Source organism: Ornithorhynchus anatinus, chromosome 1 (assembly GCF_004115215.2).
Source record: "Ornithorhynchus anatinus isolate Pmale09 chromosome 1, mOrnAna1.pri.v4, whole genome shotgun sequence".
Lineage (NCBI taxonomy): Eukaryota > Metazoa > Chordata > Mammalia > Monotremata > Ornithorhynchidae > Ornithorhynchus > Ornithorhynchus anatinus.
In genome coordinates this window covers 186153669-186171283 of record NC_041728.1, presented here as the reverse complement: position 1 = coordinate 186171283, position 17615 = coordinate 186153669, and the positions used below count along the sequence as shown (strand labels likewise).

General features: G+C 49.6%; 1 protein-coding gene across 1 annotated transcript in view; it reads left to right on the top strand.

Moving 5' to 3' along the window:
- LOC103168083 (solute carrier family 15 member 2-like) overlaps positions 1-17615 on the top strand; it is a 102142-nt gene that overhangs the window by 19850 nt on the left and 64677 nt on the right. The window contains exons 2-4 of the mRNA XM_039910084.1: positions 3345-3422; positions 5546-5627; positions 9741-9882. Coding sequence (XP_039766018.1) covers positions 3345-3422; positions 5546-5627; positions 9741-9882 — 302 coding nt within the window. The remainder of the gene's footprint in view (positions 1-3344; positions 3423-5545; positions 5628-9740; positions 9883-17615) is intronic.

The following is a 17615-nucleotide window of genomic DNA, read 5'->3' as shown; positions in this document are numbered from 1 at the left end:
ATTGTACATTCCAAGTGCTTAGAACAGTGCTCTGCACAAAGTAAGCGCTCAATAAATACTATTGAATGAATTGAATGAATGAATGAATTTCCTTCTGCCTTCAAGACATCTCTACTTGGATGTCCACCCGCCACCTCAAACTTAATATGTCTAAAACTGAACTCCTTATCTTCTTACTGAAACCTTATCTTCCCCCTAACCTTCCCATCACTGTAGATGGCACTACCATCCTTTCTGTCTCACAAGCCAGTATTCTTGATGTTATCAATGACTCCTCTCTCTCATTCAACCCACGTATTCAATCTCTCACTAAGTCCTGTTGGTTCCACCTTCATAATCGCTAAAATCCACTCCATCCTCTCCATCCAAACTGCTTCCACGTTAATCCAAGCAATTATCCTAACCCACATGGATGACTATAACAGCCTCCTTCCAGACCTACCTGCCTTCTGTCTCTACCCACTCCAGTCCATACATACTTCTCCCTGCTGCCCAGCTCATTTTTCTACAGAACCATTTAGGCTGTTTTCCCACTCGTCAAGAACCTCCAGTGGTTGCCCACTCACCTCCCCATTAAACAGAAACTCCTCACCATTGGCTTTAAAGTACTAAATCATCTTGTCCCCTCATCCCCTCCTACCTTACCTTACTACTCTCCTACTACAACCCAGCCTGCACACTTGACTCCTCTAAAGCTAACCTTCTCACTGTACCCTGATCTCATCTATCTCATCACCAACCTCTCACCTACATCCTTCCTCTGGCCTAGAACATCGTCCTTCCTCATATCTGACAGCCAATTACTCTCCCGCACTTCAAAACCTTATTGAAGGCACATCTTCTCCAAGAGGCCTTCCCTTACTAAGCCCTCCCTTCCTCTTGTCTCTCTTCCTCCTGTGTTTCCCTGACCTCATTCTCTTCATTCATCCCCCCTCCCAGACCCACAGCTCTTATGTCCCTATCTGTCATTTATTTATTTACATTAATGTCTGCCTCCACCTCTAGATTGTAAGCTTGTTGAGGGTAGGGAATGTGTCCGTTTATTGCTAATCTGTACTCTCCCAAGCAGTTAGTACAGTGCTCAGCACACAGTAAACTCTCAATAAATAGGATCGAATAAATGAGTGTCACATGGAGAAGCAGCGTGGCTCAGTGGAAAGAGCACGGGCTTTGGAGTCAGGGCTCATGAGTTCGAATCCCAGCTCTGCCACTTGTCGGCTGTGTGACTGTGGGCAAGTCACTTAACTTCTCTGGGCCTCAGTTCCCTCATCTGTAAAATGGGGATTAAGACTGTGAGCCCCACGTGGGACAACCTGATTCCCCTATGTCTACCCCAGCGCTTAGAACCGTGCTCGGCACATAGTAAGCGCTTAACAAATACCAACATTATTATTACTTTCACCTCTGTTGTCATTGACCTCTTCCTCAGGCCCTCCCTCCTGCCTGGAACTAGCTCTCCCTGTATATTATAATAATAATACTATTGTTAAGCACTCACTTATGTCAGGCACTGTATTAAACACTGTGGGGGGGATACAAGCAAATTGGGTTCGACACTGTCCCTGTCCCACATTGGACTCACAGTCTTAATCCCCATTTTGCAGAAGAGGAAACTGAGCTCCAGAGAAGTGAAGTGACTTGCCCCAGGTCACACAACAGACAAGTGGCTGAGCCGGGATTAGAGTTCATGTCCTTCTGACTCCCAGGCCTGTGCTCTATCCACTAGGCCATGCTGCCTCTGACAGATCAGCAAATTGCACATCTTCCAGCCCCTACTGAAATCCTTTCTCCTCCAGGAAGCCTTCCCCGACTATTTTTTCATCTTCCCAGCTTATTTCCCCTCCCTTCTGCATCATCCATGCACTTAATCCCCACTAAAAAACACCCACAACACTAATGAGCATAATCTTATTTTTGGTTGCTTCCTTATCTGTCATTCGTTTTATTGTCTTTCTCCCTCTAGATTGGAAGCTCCTTGTGGGCAGGAAATGTATCTAACCACTCTGTTATATTATTCTCTCCCAAGCGCTTAGTACAGTGCTCTGCTCACATAAAGTGCTCAGAAAATAGATGCATTGTTCCTTTGTGTCCACCAACCTTTTTGTAGTGCTCTGCACTAAGTGCTCAATAAATAGGGAAGCAGTGTGGCTCAGTGGAAAGAGCACGGGTTTTGGAGTCAGAGGTCATGGGTTCAAATCCCTGCTCGTCCACATGTCAGCTGTCTGACTTTGGGCAAGTCACTTAACTTCTCGGTGCCCCAGTTACCTCATCTGTAAAATGGGGATTAAGACTGTGAGCCCCACGTGGGACAACCTGATTCCCCTGTGTCTACCCCAGCGCTTAGATCAGTGCTCGGCACATAGTAAGCGCTTAACAAATACCAACATTATTAAATAACACTCATTGACTGATAAGATTGTAGTTGAACTTTGAAGATGGGGAGAGGTGTGAAGGGGAGGGATTTCCAGGCAGGAGAAAGTGTGGGAGGAAGAAGTCAGCAGCGAGAGAGATGAGAAAGAGACAATCAAGTAAAATGGTTTGAGCAAAGTCTGCGAGATAGTGACGGGGGAGGGAGTAGAAGAAGCAGTACGGCCTAGTGGAAAGAGCACAGACTGGAAAGTCAGTGGAACTGAGTTCTAATCACAAATGTTTCCTAGGTGACCTTGGGCAAGTCACTTAACTTCTCTGTGCCTCCATTTACTCAACTGTAAAATGGAGATTAAATACCTTTCCTCCCTCCTCCTTAGACTGTGAGTCCGACCTAATTAACTGGTATCTACCCCAGTGCTTAGAACAATGTTTGATACATAGGAAGTGCTTAAAAAAACCATAAAAAAGAAGAAAGTCAAAAACTTGCTGTGTACCTCAAAGGTAGCGGGGAGCTGTGAGGGCAGAGCGGATGGACTCCCCAAGGAAGAAGTTGGGGTCAGAGAAACCAAGGTGAGGTGGTGGTTCCCAGTCTCCAAGGCAACTGAAAGATTGAGGAGGGTCAGGATGGAGTAGGGGCCAATGACTTTGGCAAGAGGCAGGTTACTGGTGATGTTGGAGAGAGTGGCCTCCAAAGGGCAGAAGGGACTGAAGCTGTCGTGAACGGGGCTGAGGGGAGAGTGGGAGGAGGGAAATGGTGGGGTGGGCCTAGTGAAGAGGGTTATTTTAGGGTGCGGGGAGGTAAAGGTGGGTTTAAAGGCAGAAGGAAAGAAGCCACGTGGCAAGCTGTTGAAGATGGCGGTCTTGGAGGGAGGAAGGGTGGGCACAAGGATCTTATAAAAGGTCAAGGGATGGGCTCAGAGCCCGGGAGGATGGAATAGATTTTAAAACCTCTCTCTTCTCCTGGCATATCGCAGTTCTTTAGTTCTCCAAAGTTCATATCCAACCCGATCCTCACTTCTGACTCTTCTGTGTCCAGCTTGGAACTCATCCATGTAAGTTCCTTAGTTCCTTGTCGACGGGGAATGGGGGAGGGAGGGCACTTCATTATTCTCTACTTTTGAAGCATCTAGTACAGTACAGTGGGCATGCAATAAATGCTACTACTGCTATTCCTGCTCAAATCCACCAAACCACATCCCTTCCCACCTCAAAAGTCACTTCGTCCAAGAGGTCTTCCCTGACTAACTGCTCATCTACCTGGAAATGCCAATCCTTTAGCCACCTCCTCCAGAAGGCCTTCCCTGGCTGACTAATGCCCATGCTATTGCACCAGCCATCAGGGAAACAAATGACAAAAATCACAAGGAAATCAATCAATCAGTGAGAAGCAGCGTGGCCTGTAGGAAAGAGCACCGGCCAGGGAACCAGGGGAAGTGGGCTCTAAGTCCATCTCCACCACTTGCCTGCTGTGTGACCTTGGGCAAATCAATTAACTTTCCTGGGCCTCAGTTTCATCATCCATGAAATGGGGATTAAATTCCTGTTCTCTCTCTCCCCCTGAGACTGGGAGCTCCATATGAAACAGTGATTGGGTCTGATCTGATGGTCTCCTATCTTCCCCAGCGCTCAAGACATTACTTAGCACATTGTAAGAACTGAACAAATACCACAAGGATTATTATGCTGAGTTGCCACTGAGTGCAAAGCACTGTATTAAGCACTTGGGGAAACACAACAGAAACCAGACTGACATTGACAATCAAAGGGTGAGACACTGGGGAGGAAAGAGAAGCCACAGCCAGGAGGAGAACAGAACAGTGAGGACGAGGATGCGGAGGGAGAATGTCACCAGCTCCTCAGAACAATCTGGAAATGAAATACCCCCGGATACATGTCCTGAGTGGTGCTGCTGGATGGTATTTGTGGGGGAAGTGATTCTTTATTCTACTAGGGTTAAGGCTACTTGTGTCCAGAGGTTGTTTTTCCCACTGGATTGAAGCGTCTCTAGTGTAGACTGATTGTAGACACCCAATTATAATGATAGTATTTGTGAAGTTCTTACTATGTGCCAGGCACTCTTCTAAGCACTGGGGTAGATACAAGCTAATCAGATTGGATAAAATCCCTGTCCCACATAGGACTCACAGTTTTAAGGGAAGCAGCACTGCACAGGGGATAAAGCATGGGCCGGAGAGTCGGGAGGTCATGGGTCCTAATCCCAGGTTCTGCCACTTGTCTGCTTTGTGGCCTTGGGCAAATCACTTCACTTCTCTGGGCCTCAGCAACGTCATCTGTAAAATGGGGATTGAGACTGTAAGCCCCACATGGGATGGGGACTGTGCCCAACCAGATTTGCTCATATCCACCCCAGTGCTTAGGACAGTGCCTGGTACATAGTAAGTGGCTAACAAATACCACAATAATAATAATTATTATTATTATTCCCCTTTACAGATAAGGTAACTGAGGCACGACAAAATGACGCGATTTGCCCAGTCACACAGCAGACAAGTGGTGGACCTGTGATTAGAACCCAGGTCCTTCTGAATCCCAGGCCCATGCTCTAACCACTAGACCATGCGAGCCTAGACTGACTGCAGGTGCCTCTAGTGTAGACTACATAAATTACATACCCGTAATTTATTTATCTTAATGTCTGTCTCCCCCTCTAGACTGTAAGCTCCTTGTGGGCAGGGAAGGTGTCCACCAACTCCGTTGTATTGGACTCAGACAAGTGCTTAATACAGTGGTCTGTACACAATTAGCGCTCAGTAAATATCATTGATTGATTGATTGTAGGCTCCCCTAGCCTAGACCATGTCATTCTACTGTATGTTCTCAAGTGCCAATACAGCAGTCTGCCAACAGCAGGTGCCCAGCACACTGCCCTGCCCACAGCAGGCATCCAGCACAGCACTTCCAACAGAGGGCTCACAGCAGGTGCATGTAAAAATGTTAACTCAATCTCCCTTGCCCTGAGACTCTAGGCTGCAGACCTTACTCACCACCAGTCCAAGGGAGCAGAGAGAGTTCTAAGGCTCTTCCCCTCTTCGCCCTTGGACCGCTGCTCCACCTTGCCCTTCTTCCAGCCCCCATTCCTGCCCTTTGTCCTATCCTCCCTGTCCAGTCATCTCGTCCTGCCCTCCCCCAACCTCTTCTCCTTTTGTTCCCCTAGAAAACCTCCAGGTACCCGCTGGGCATCATCTTCATCTTGGTTAGCGAGTTCGCAGAGCGCTTTGCCTTCCATGGCACGAAAGGTACCAACCAGATCAATCTGGGGTCCAGGAACCATGTGGGGGTTTGGGGGAGGAGGCGGGGATCACCACCAGCAGCACAAGCGCACCCCAGGGACCAGCTGCAGCCACCACCGGTGGCATCCCGGGGACCAGAGGCCAGAAGATTGTCCTCAGACCATGGGGCTGGGCTGGAAGCTGCCCATCCCTTGCCATGGCCCAGCCAAAATTCACCCCCTGTAGCTCAGCCAGAGTCCTGCCAGGGGCCTCAGAGTTGTGCTCTGGCACAGTGACCAACCATGACGTCCCCCCTGGTTCCCGTCTCTGCCCACCTATGCCTTTGGCCTCCACCTGCTGTACCCACCCTCTGCCAGCCTCTACCCCCGTCCCTGCCCCCAGTCTCCACCTGTCTGATGCCTCTACCACTTGTCCCTGCTTCCCCTACCTGCCCCACTGCGGGAGATCAAAGGGCAAAATGTGGGAAAAACTCGGGGAGCAGATGGTGGGGTACGGGGACTGAAGGAAAGAATGTGGGGGAAACTGGGGGAGTGGTTGGTGGAGTACGGGGACTGAGAGCAGAGTGTCAGGGAGAAGCTCAAGGAGTGAAGGGTAGTGCACAGAGGAGGTCAGGGTGCAAGGGAGCGAAGGGCAGAGTGTAGGAGAAGTTCAGAGAGTGAATGATGGGGTACGAGGGAGCTCGCTGAGTGAATGGTGGAGTGTAGAGGAGCTCGGGAAGCAAACGGTGGGTGACGGGGGGCTTGGGGAGCAAACGGTGGGTTATAGAGGAGCTCGGGCAGCGATTGATGGGTCATGGAGGAGTTCAGGGGGCTAGTGTTGGATTGCAGAGCCCCGTTGTTGGGTAGGGATTGTCTCTATCTGTTGCCGAATTGTACTTTCAAAGCGTTTAGTACAATGCTCTGCACACAGTAAGCACTCAATAAATATGGATGAATGAATGAATGAAAGCAGAGGAGTTTGGGGGGCAAATGGTGGAGTGAGGAGGGGCTCAGGGCACTCGTGCACCAGGTGACACGGGGACCCTGGGAGGTGCGAAGGCGCACCACAGCAAAAGCCGAGCATGAGGACGTCCTCATGCTCGGCGGCCTCGGTCGGGCCCGGCCCACCCCGCCAGAGAGGGCTGGAGCAGCCACGATGCCCCCACCCTGCTTTCCTGCGGCCCGCTTTCTCCCATGGCTTACATTTCCCTGGGCCCTCTGTTGCTAGGCAGAGTTCCATAGAGCCCCGAGAGCACGAAGCCCTGGCCCCTTTTCCCTCCTTTTCCCTCCGTGGCCCCTGGTGGGAGGGCTCCAAGGCCTGGGAGGGCCGGCCGTTGGAGCCGCCACTGCTGCCCAGCCATCTTCCCGGCAGGAATCTGGGGAGATTTGGGAAGTTTGGCAGCTAAAATGATGACTTGTGTTAAGCCCTTATTCTGTGCCAAGCAATGTTCTAAGTGCTGGGGGGATACAAGCTAATCAGGTTGTCCCACAATGGGGCTCACAGTTTTCATCCCCATTTGACAGATGAGGTAACTGAGGCACAGAGAAGTCAAGTGACTTGCCCAAAGTCACACAGCTGACAAGTGGTGGAGGCGGGATTGGAACCTGTGACCTCTGACTCCCAAGTGTGTGCTCTTTCCACTGAGCCGTGTTAAAACGTTTACAAAGATACAGAGGGCATGCATGGCTCAGTGGAAAGAGCACATGTTTGGGAGTCAGTGGTCATGGGTTCTAATCCCAGCCCCGCCACTTGTCAGCTGTGTGACTCTGGGCAAGTCACTTCACTTATCTGGGCCTCAGTTACCTTATCTGTAAAATGTGGATTAAGACTGTGAGCCCCACATGGGACAACCTGATTACCTTGTATCCCCTCAGCGCTTAGAACAGTGCCTGGCACATAGTAAGCGCTTAACAACTGCCATCATTATTATTCCTATTCCTACCCCCCCGACTTCCCCTTCCCTTTCCCTGTCCATCTTGCCCCTTTGTCAGATCCAGCTCCTGGCACATAGTAAGCGCTTAACAAATAACATTATTATTATAATTTGGGAATCCACATTCCCCCACAGCTCTCCTGCTGGCAACCAGCCTCTCTCTCCAGTCACCCCTCTCCAGTAGGGTCTCCACCCCCTCCATTCATTCATCCATTCATTCAATCGTATTTATTAAGCGGTTACTGTGTGCAGAGCACTGTGCTAGGCGCTTGGAAAGTACAATACAGCAATAAAGAGAGACAATCCCTGCCCTCAACGGGCTCACAGTCTAGAGGATGGGAGGCAGACATCAATACAGTAAATAGGCACCAATATAAGCACATAGAATTATAGATTTACACATATATACGTAAGTGTCGTGAGGCAGGGAGAGGGAGGATGTGGGGCAGGGAGAGGGAGGAAGAGCAAAGGGGGTGAGTCAGGGTGATGTGGGAGTGGGAGATGAGGAAAAGTGGGACTTAGTCTGGGAAGGCCTCTTGGAGGCGGTGCACCTTCAGTAGAGCTTTGAAGGGGGTGAAAGTGATTATCTGGTGGATATGAGGAGGGAGGGCATTCCAGGCCAGAGGTAGGACATGGGACAGGGGTCGATGGTGGGAGAGGTGAGACGGAGGTACAATGAGAAGGTTAATCACCATAGGAGTGGAGTGTGTGGGCTGGGATGGAGAAGGAAAGAAGGGAGGTGAGGTAGGAAGGGGCAAGGGGGTGGAGAGCTTTAAAGCCAATAGTGAGGAGTCACCCCACACCTCAGGGTCCCCACCTCTCTCCATCTACCCACTCGGGGCTCCTCACTCCCCTCCAGTCACCCTTCCTCCATGGCCCCCCGCCCCCCTCCAGTCACTTGGACCCTGGGCCCCCTTTCAGTCCCCCACCCCATTCTAATCACCCTGCCCCCCAACTCTTGGACTGGCCTCTGCAGTTTCAGGCCTAACAGAGGGAAAAATGCCACCTCTAGGAGGCCTTCCTAGGGTGGTTGGGGGGGGGAGACTGTGAGCCCATCATTGGGCAGGGATTGTCTCTATCTGTTGCCGAATTGTACATTCCAAGCGCTTAGTACAGTGCTCTGCATGCAGTAAGTGCTCAATAAATACTATTGAATGAATGAATGAGTGTGGTGTGTCCGGAGGGGAAAGGTATGGAGGCCCAGAAAACCGGCACCAGGATTCATTGTAATAATAATAATTATGATATTTATTAAGTGCTTACTATGTGACAGACACTGAACTAAGCACTGGCGTGGAGATAAGCAAACTGGGTTGGGAACGGTCCCTGTCCCATGTGGCGCTCACAATCTTAGTCCCCATTTTACAGCTGAGGGAACTGAGGCACAGAGAAGGTCACCCAGCAGACAAGTGAAGGAGCCAGAATGAGAACCTATGACCTTCTAATAATAATGATGATGGCATTTGTTAAGTGCTTACTATGTACCAAGCTCTGTTCTAAGCCCTGGGGGGATACAAGGTGATCAGGTTGTCCCATGTGGGGCTCACAGTTTTAATTCCCATTTTATAGATGAGCTAACTGAGGCACAGAGAAGTTAAGTCACTTGCCCAAAGTCACACAGCTGACAAGCGGCAGAGCCGGGATTAGAACCCATGGCCTCTGACTTCCAAGCCCAGGCTCTTTCCACTGAACCATGCTGCTTCTCTACCTCTCAGGCCCGTACTCTAGTCACTATACCATGATGCTTCTCATGCTGGGAATGTGGAACACTTTCCCTTCCTTATGCTAACCCCACTGAGCACAGCCCTCCCAGCTGTGGAGAGGGGAAGGGCTGGTCTCAGTTTCCCTGCTTGGCTGCAGGGGTGCCCTGTTGCTGAAGGGGGTGTGAGTCAAAGGGTGTCAGGGGAGACAGACAGTTGGGGCTGGGCCCTCGGGGCAATTCTGTGTGTGTTTTGCTCCCCTGGTAGAGACAGTGGCTCGGTGTATGCTGAGGCGCTAGGGAGCAGAGCTGGCAGGGCACCCCCCTGGTCTGAGTCTCTGTGGGGAAGAAGTTCTCCCTATCGTCACCTGCCTCCTTTCTTGTTGGGCCAACTCTGGGGATAGTTGCTGGGAATTGGGGGGTCGGTGGGTTGAGGGTCACTCAGCTGCCTCCTTCACTGTGCATGTGACTTCGTCTGTTCCCTTTGCTGTCTCCCACCCCTCTCTAGCTGTGCTGACTCTGTATTTCATGTACTTCCTCAAGTGGAATGAGAAGACATCTACGGCCGTGTACCATGCCTTCAGTGGCCTGTGCTACTTCATCAGCATCCTGGGAGCCATCATCGCTGACTCGTGGCTGGGGAGATATAAGTAAGGGAGGGGTCCCTCCACGCACGAGGAAATACAGAAGGGGAAATATGGAGGGGGAGGGGATGGAGCGAGCTGGGGTTCGCTTGACTCTCAGGGGGCAAACTCAGCTGGGAGGAAGGTCACTGAGCTGAGGAGAGAAATGCACAGCTCTCCCCACCAACCTCACCTCACTGATCTCCAGCCCAACCCACACACTCCGCTCCCTTGACACCAACCTACTCACTGTGCCTCTATCGTGTCTATCTCGCCCCTGACACCTCATCCACATCCTCCCTCTGGCCTGGAACTCCTTCTCCCTTCTTGTCTGACAGACCACCACTCTCCCCACCTTCAAAGCCCTCTTAAAATCATATCTTCTCCAGGAAGCCTTCCCTGATTTACCTCTCTTTTCCCATCCTATTCTCTCTCCCTTCAGCATCACTTAAGCCCTTGGGTCTGTTGCCCTTAAACGCTTTGCTATTCATCTCTTCCCCACCCCCACTGCACTTATTTACATACCCATCTGTAATTTATTTTAATCTTTGTCTCCCTGTCTAGACTGTAAGTTTGTGGGCAGAAAATATATCTATTGACTCTATCGATTTGAACTTTCCCAAATGCATAGTGATAATAATAATAATAATGGTATTTGTTTAGCGCTTACTATGTGCCAAGCACTGTTGTAAACACTATTGTAGATACAAGGTAATCAGGTTGGCATAGTCCCTGTCCACCTGGGACACACAGGCTTAATCCCCATTTTACAGGTGAAGTAACTGAGGCACAGAGGAAGGGAAATGACTTGACCAAGGTCACACGGTAGACAAGTGGTGGAGCCAGCATTAGAACCCAAGTCCTTTGGCTTCCAAGCCTGTGCTCTTGCCACTAGGTCATGCTGCTTCTGTGCTTTGTATGCAGCAGATGTCAATAAATACCACTGAGTGATTTTTTTATCACTGGTATTAGTTAAGCGCTTACTATGTATTATACACTGACCTAAGAGCTGAGATAGGTCCAAGTTAATTAGGTCAGACATGGTCCCTGTCCCTCATGGGGCTCCAGTCTAAGTAGGTGGGATAAAAGGTATTTAATCCCCATTTTACAGTTGCGGTAACTGAGGCATAGAGAAATTAAATGACTTGTCCAAGGTCACATAGCAGACTATTGACAGTGTCGGGATTAGAACTGAGGTCCTCTGACTCGCAGGCCCGAGCTCTTTCCAGTAGGCCATTTGGCTTTGTGACCTCGATTGACTGGGCATGTGTAAATCAGGATGCAAACTGAGCTGGAGGAAAGGTCACTGAGCCCACTCCTTTCTCACTTCTCCCACTCCCTTTTGTATTGCCCTGACTTGCTCTCTTTATTCATCCCCCCTCCCAGCCCCAAAGCACCTATGTACGTATCTGTCATTTATTTATTTATATTAATGTCTGTCTCCCCCTCTAGGCTGTAAGCTCGTTGTAGGCAGGGAATGTGTCCATTTATTGTTCTACTGTACTGTCCCAAGCGCTTAGTACAGTGCTCTATACACAATAAGCAATCAGTAAATATGATTAAATTGAATGAATGAATGAATGAATGGGCCAGGGATGGGGAAAGAGAGGGGAATGCTTGGGTCACTCATGAAGTAGTGAAGCAGGCCTCTGGTCAGGAGGGGTGCCAGGGAGACCAGGTGAGGGGGGCAGGTGGCAGTGGGCAGGCCAGCTGGTTGGTTGGCTGGCCTTGGTGCCTTAGGTGGGTCTGGGTCACTCCATGCCTAAGGACTCTGGGAGAGAAGTGGAAGCTTTATTAAAGGCACATAACTTCCAAGAGGTCTTCCTTGAGACCTGGGTCTCAGCTGGTTGACTTTGGGCAAGTCACTTAACTTCTCTGTGCGGCAAGGTCCCCAGAGTCCTGGGCTGGAAGTCAGGCAGCCAGAGGCCTGCTTCACTTGCTTCATGAGTGACCCAAGCCCTCCTGGCCTGAGTTTATTCTCCTGGGAGGGCGGGGGCAGGGAAGGGGCCGAAGCAGGAGCAGGGGCAGCTTCAGGGCATTTCCTCCTTTGGTTCTGAATGCTAGTGGGGTGTGTGCTTCACTGGGTCGGGGGCCCAAGCCTCCGGATAAAATGGGGATCTGAGTTTTGGAGTGGAGCATTGCTTCAACTAGCCTTGGCTTTGGCGCTAAACCCTTTTCCTTTTCTGACTTTCCCAACACCATCGACAACACCACCCTCCCAACCCCCCAAACTCACAGTCTTGGTGTTTGGCATCATTCATTCATTCACCCATTCATTCATTCATTCATTCATTCGTATTTATTGAGTACCTAGAGTGTGCAAAGCATTGTACTAAGCTCTTGGGAAAGTACAATATAACAACAACAGACACATTCCTGCCCACCATGAGCTCACAGTCTAGAAGGGGAGACAGACATTAATATAAATAAATAAATAGATTAAATAAATAAATAGATAAATTACAGATATATACCGATATGTACATATGTACTGTAGGGATGGGAAGGAGGATGAATGAAGGAGCAAGTAAGAGTGGCACAGACGGGAGTGGGAGAACAAGAGAGGAGGGCTTAGTCAGAGAAGCCTTCTTGGACGAGATATGATTTCAATAAGGTTTTGAAGTGGGGAAGAGAAATTATCTGTCTGATATGAGGAGGGACAGCATTCCAGGCCAGAGGTAGGACATGGGCAAGAGGTCAGTGGCAAGATAGACGAGATCGAGGTTCAGTGAGAAGGTTAGCATTAGAGGAATGAAGTGTGTGGGCTGGGTTGTTGCAGGAAAGGAGCGAGATGAAGTAGAAGGGGACAAGGTGATTAAGTGCTTTAAAGCCAATGATGTGGAGGTTTTGTCTGATGCAGAGGTGGATGGACAACCACTGGAGCTTCTTGAGGAGTAGGGAAACACAATCTGAATGTTTCTGAAGGAAAATGATTCAGGCAGTAGAATGGAGTATGGTCTGTATTGGGAAGAGACAGGAGGCAGGGAGGTCAGCAAGGTGGCTGATACAATAATCAAGGTGGGATAGAATAAGTGCTTACATTAATGTGGTAGGAGTTTGGATGGAGAGGAAGGGGTGGATTTTGGTGATGTTGTGAAGGTAGAACTGACAGGATTTAGTGATGGCTTGAATATGTGGGTGGAATGAGAGAGAGGAGTCAAAGATAATGCCAAGATTATGGGCTTGTGAGACAGGAAGGATGGTGATGCTGTCAACAGTGGGAAGATAACAAGCTCAGTTTTGGCCATATTAAGTTTGAGGTGAGGGGAGAACATCCAAGTAGAGATGTCTTGAAAGCAGGAGGAAATGTGAGACGGCAGAGAGGGAGAGAGATCAGGGCTGGAGATGTAGAGTCAGGTGTCGTCAGTATAGAAGTGATAGTTGAAGCCATATGAGCGAATGAGTTTTCCAAGGGAGTGGGTGTAGATGGAGAAAAGAAGGGGACCCAGAACTGAACCTTGAGGGGTACCCACAGTTAGGGGATAGGAGACAGAGGCAGAGCCTGCAAAAGAGACTGAGACAGAGTGGCCAGAGAGGAGGAGAACCAAGAGAGGACAGTGTCAGTGAAACTGAGGCTGGATAATGTTTCCAGGAGCAGGGAGTGGTCAGCAGTGTCCAAGGCAGCTGAGAGGTCGAGGAGAATTAGGATGGAGTAGAGGTGGTTGGATTTGGTGAGGAGGAGATCATTTGTGACCTCTGAGAGGGTGGTTTCTGTGAAGTGAAGGGGAATGGAAGCCAGATTGGAAAGGGTCAAGGAGAGAATAGGAGGAAAGGAACTTGAGGCAGTGGGTGTAGACAACTCGCTCAAGGATTTTGGAGAGGAATGGTAGGAGGGAGATAGGTTGATAACTGGAGGGAGCTGTGGGGTCAAAGGAGGATTTTTAAAGGATGGAGAGATATGGGCATGTTTAAAAGCAGTGGGGAAGAAGGCATTGGAGAGTGAACAGTTGAAGATAGCGATAAGCGATCGAAGAAGGAAGGGGACAAGTTTGTTGATGAGGTGTGAAGGAATGGGGTCAGATGCACAGGTGGAGGGGGTGGATTTTGAGAGAAGGCAGGTGACTTCCTCTGGATATAGTGCTGGGAAAGGTGAGAGAGTTGAAGAAGAGGCAGGAGAGGGAAGGGACTGGAGCAGGGGAGATTTTTGGGAGATCACTCAGGATAGTGTCAACTTTGTTGATGAAGTAAGTGGCCAGGTCATAGGGGGTAAGGAATGGGGAGGCGGGGGACAGGGGGCCTGAGGAGGAAGGCGTTTTGCAAAGATTCCCATATTTGACTTTGATCCTCACCCCAGCCCCGCAGTACGTATATCCATATCCCCCAGGCCATAATTTATTGTAGTGTCTGTTTTCCCCTGCAGACTGGAAGTCCTTTGTTGGCAGGGATCGTGTCTTCCAACTTTACAGTACTGTACTTTCCCAAACTCTCAATAATAATAATAATAATGATGATGATGGCATTTGTTAAGCGCTTACTATGTGCAAAGCACTGTTCAAAGCTCTGGGGAGGATACAAAGTGATCAGGTTGTCCCACGTGGGGCTCACAGTCTTAATCTCCATTTTACAGAAGAGGTCACTGAGGCCCAGAGAAGTGAAGTGACTTGCCCAAAGTCACACACCTGACAAGTGGCAGATCCGGGATTCGAACCCATGACCTTTGACTCCCAAGCCCGGGCTCTTTCCTCTGAGCCACGCTGCTTCTCTCAATACAGTGCTCTGCATGCAGTAAGCACTCAATAAATACTGTTGATCAATTGATTGATCCATTGATTGATTCAACTTGTCCGTTTTCTTCCCCAGGATCGTTTCCTGTATCCATGCTTTCTCCCTTCTTGGATTTATAGGACAATCTGATGCTCAGATCAGTTTCTAAAATGTCATTTTGAGCTTGTCTCCCTTATTACCCCACATCAGGGGTGGGGTGGAGGGCACGGGAAGCCTTGGAGTGTTGGGGGAGACATCAGAAGGACATTGATGGGGTGTTTGGAAGCATCAGTGGGATGTTGGTGGGCGTTGGTTTTGTGCTGTGGGTCCATTGGGCCACCAGCGGGTCCTGGAGAAAAAGAACTCCTTCGGACACTCCGTTATGTGCCACCATCCAGCACCTGCTTGCTTGCCTCCCACTGGGCAGGGCCAAAAGGGCGAATGGCACCGCACAAACCATGGGCTTCACCTTCTACTCCTCTGTGAGGGTCCCTGGCTGAGGCTCATCCCATGTCCTGCTGCCAGGCATGCAGGATATGTCACCCATTCGTTGCGAGCATCCGAGGATGGTGCTAACTCTCATCCTGCTCCTCCACCTTCTCCTACTCCTCCTGCTCCACCTTCTCCTCCTCTTCCACTGCGCCAGATTTCTGTTGGCATTTGCGAAGCAAGGCAACCTGACTTGATGAATAGGACATGAAGCTAGGAGTCAGAAGACATGGGTTCTAGTTCTGGCCTTGTCCACTGGCCTCCTGGTGACCTCGGTCAAGTTCCCAAACCTCCCTGGGCCTCTGTTTCATTCTCGATACAGTGAGACCCAGATCCCTGTTCCCCACTCTCTGTGACTGTGAGCTGTAAGGGGACAAGTCAGTCAACTATTCAATCATGGTATTTACTGAGCACTTACTGTGATCAGAGCAATGTACTAAGCAGTTGGGAAAGCACAATGCAACAGAGATGATAGACATGATCCTTGGCCCCCAAGAGCTTCCAATATAGAGGTGATGAGGGCTGTTTCCATCTGACAATCCTGGCTCTATCCCAGTGCTTAGCTCAGTTGGGAAAGCACCCAGGAGCCAAATCAGCACCGTAACATAGGTGAACTCTGGGCCCACATCACTACTATGCGCGAAGAGGTCCGTGATATTTAGAAGCTAAGTGTGAGTGTGTGTGCATGTGTGTGCGTGCGTGTGTGTGTGTGTGTGTATGTTGGGGGTGCCTTGGAGGGGGATAGTGGTAGAGGCAGCTGTGTTTTAAAGTCGTGCTGGTCTGCTGCGACTGAAGTGCGTGACCTAAGGGAGAGAGCATGGTCCTGGAAGGCAGAAATACCTGGTTCCTAGTTCTGGCTCCACCATTTGCCTCTGTGTGACCTTGGGCAAGTCACTTCAATTCTCTGTGCCTCAGTTATTTTATCTGTAGAATGGGGATTAAGACTGTGAGCCCCATGTGGGACAGGGACTGTCTCCAAACCGATTGGCTTGTATCTACCCCAGCACTTAGAAAGGTGCCTGGCACATAGTAAGAGCTTAACAAATACCACAGTTATTATTATTAAGTGGCCTCTGCTGAGGACTATGATCACCTATGGGGAAGAGAGCAGCCAGGACTAGGAATTTGGTAAAATGGATGGGGGCCATGCTGTGGGGTGGCCAGGGCAGGATGACCTCTCTAGTTTGATTCCTCTCCTGGAGGTTGAGGGGCATTGAGAAGCAGCGCGGCCAAAGGGAAAAAGCACGGGGCTGGACGCAGCCAGGCTGGCAGTCTCAGAACCTCGTTCTTATCCCGGCTCCTCCTTCTCCGGGCCTCAGTTTCCTCATCTGGAAAACGGAGTCAATACCTGTTCTCCCTCCCCTTTAGACTGTGAGCCCCATGTGGGACAAGGGACTGTGCCCAACATGGTTATCCCATCTCTGCCCCAGCGCTGGGCACATAGTAAGTGCATGGCTTAGTGGAAAGAGCATGGACTTGGGAGTCAGAGGTCTTGGTTTAAACGCTGCTCTGCCACTTGTCAGCTGTGTGTCTTTGGGCAAGTTACCTCAGTTACCTCATCTGTAAAATGGGGATTAAGACTGTGAGTCCCACTTGGGACAACCTGATTACTTTGCATCTCCCCCAGTACTTAGAACAGTGCTTGGCACCTAGTAAATGCTTAACAAATACCATTATTATTATTATTATTATTCATAACGAATGCCCCAGTTATTATTATTATTCTATCCTCAAGTTCTTTCCACTAAGCCACCCTGCCTCCTCCCTGCCAATTTCTATTTTAGCTCATGTTCTGATCCTGACAGACCGCTATCCCCACAATTCCCATTTCACAATCTTTGGTTAGGAATCACGTGAGAGGCCTTTGGAAATTGTCTGTATCGTGCCCTCCCCATTCCACTTGACCTCATCACCCTCCAGCTGACAAGAAAAGCTCATGACCTTTTTCAGAAACCACAGATTGGGTTTTTCCAAACGCTCTTTGTTCCTAAACTCAATAGAGATTTTATGGCTTTGCCAGTCTTAGGAGTATAACTCACTGAGCTTTAGATTTCCTCACTATCCCCTGAAGCCTTTCTGTAAATGAGAACTAATTGGCAACCTGCCAGTTCTCCAGTACGGAGCTATTTCTGCCAATAGGTTACACATTGATGTTGGGAGTGTAGCCACTTTCCCTTCCACATTTCTTCAGAACTTTCTTGTGGAAGCCAGTTGAAACCAGTGGGTTGTAAACACCCGCTGCAGGTATTGATTTAGTGTGTCTACATCCTTCCCAATCGATCGTATTTATTGAGTGCTTATTGCATGTAGAGCATTATTCTGAGCACTTGGGAGAATACAATATAACAGAGTTGGTAGACACATTCCCTGCTGCCAACGAGCTTACAGTCTAGGGGACTGTAAGTGCATCAATCCAATGTGTCTACATCCATCCGCGTATTGATTTGACGTGTCTCTGCCCATCCTGGGTATCGATCGGGTGTGGCTCCACCCGCCTAGTTTATTGACCTGGAGCCAGTCCATCTGGAAGAAGTGGGGTCTTGATTTGGCAATCACGAGGGTCCAAC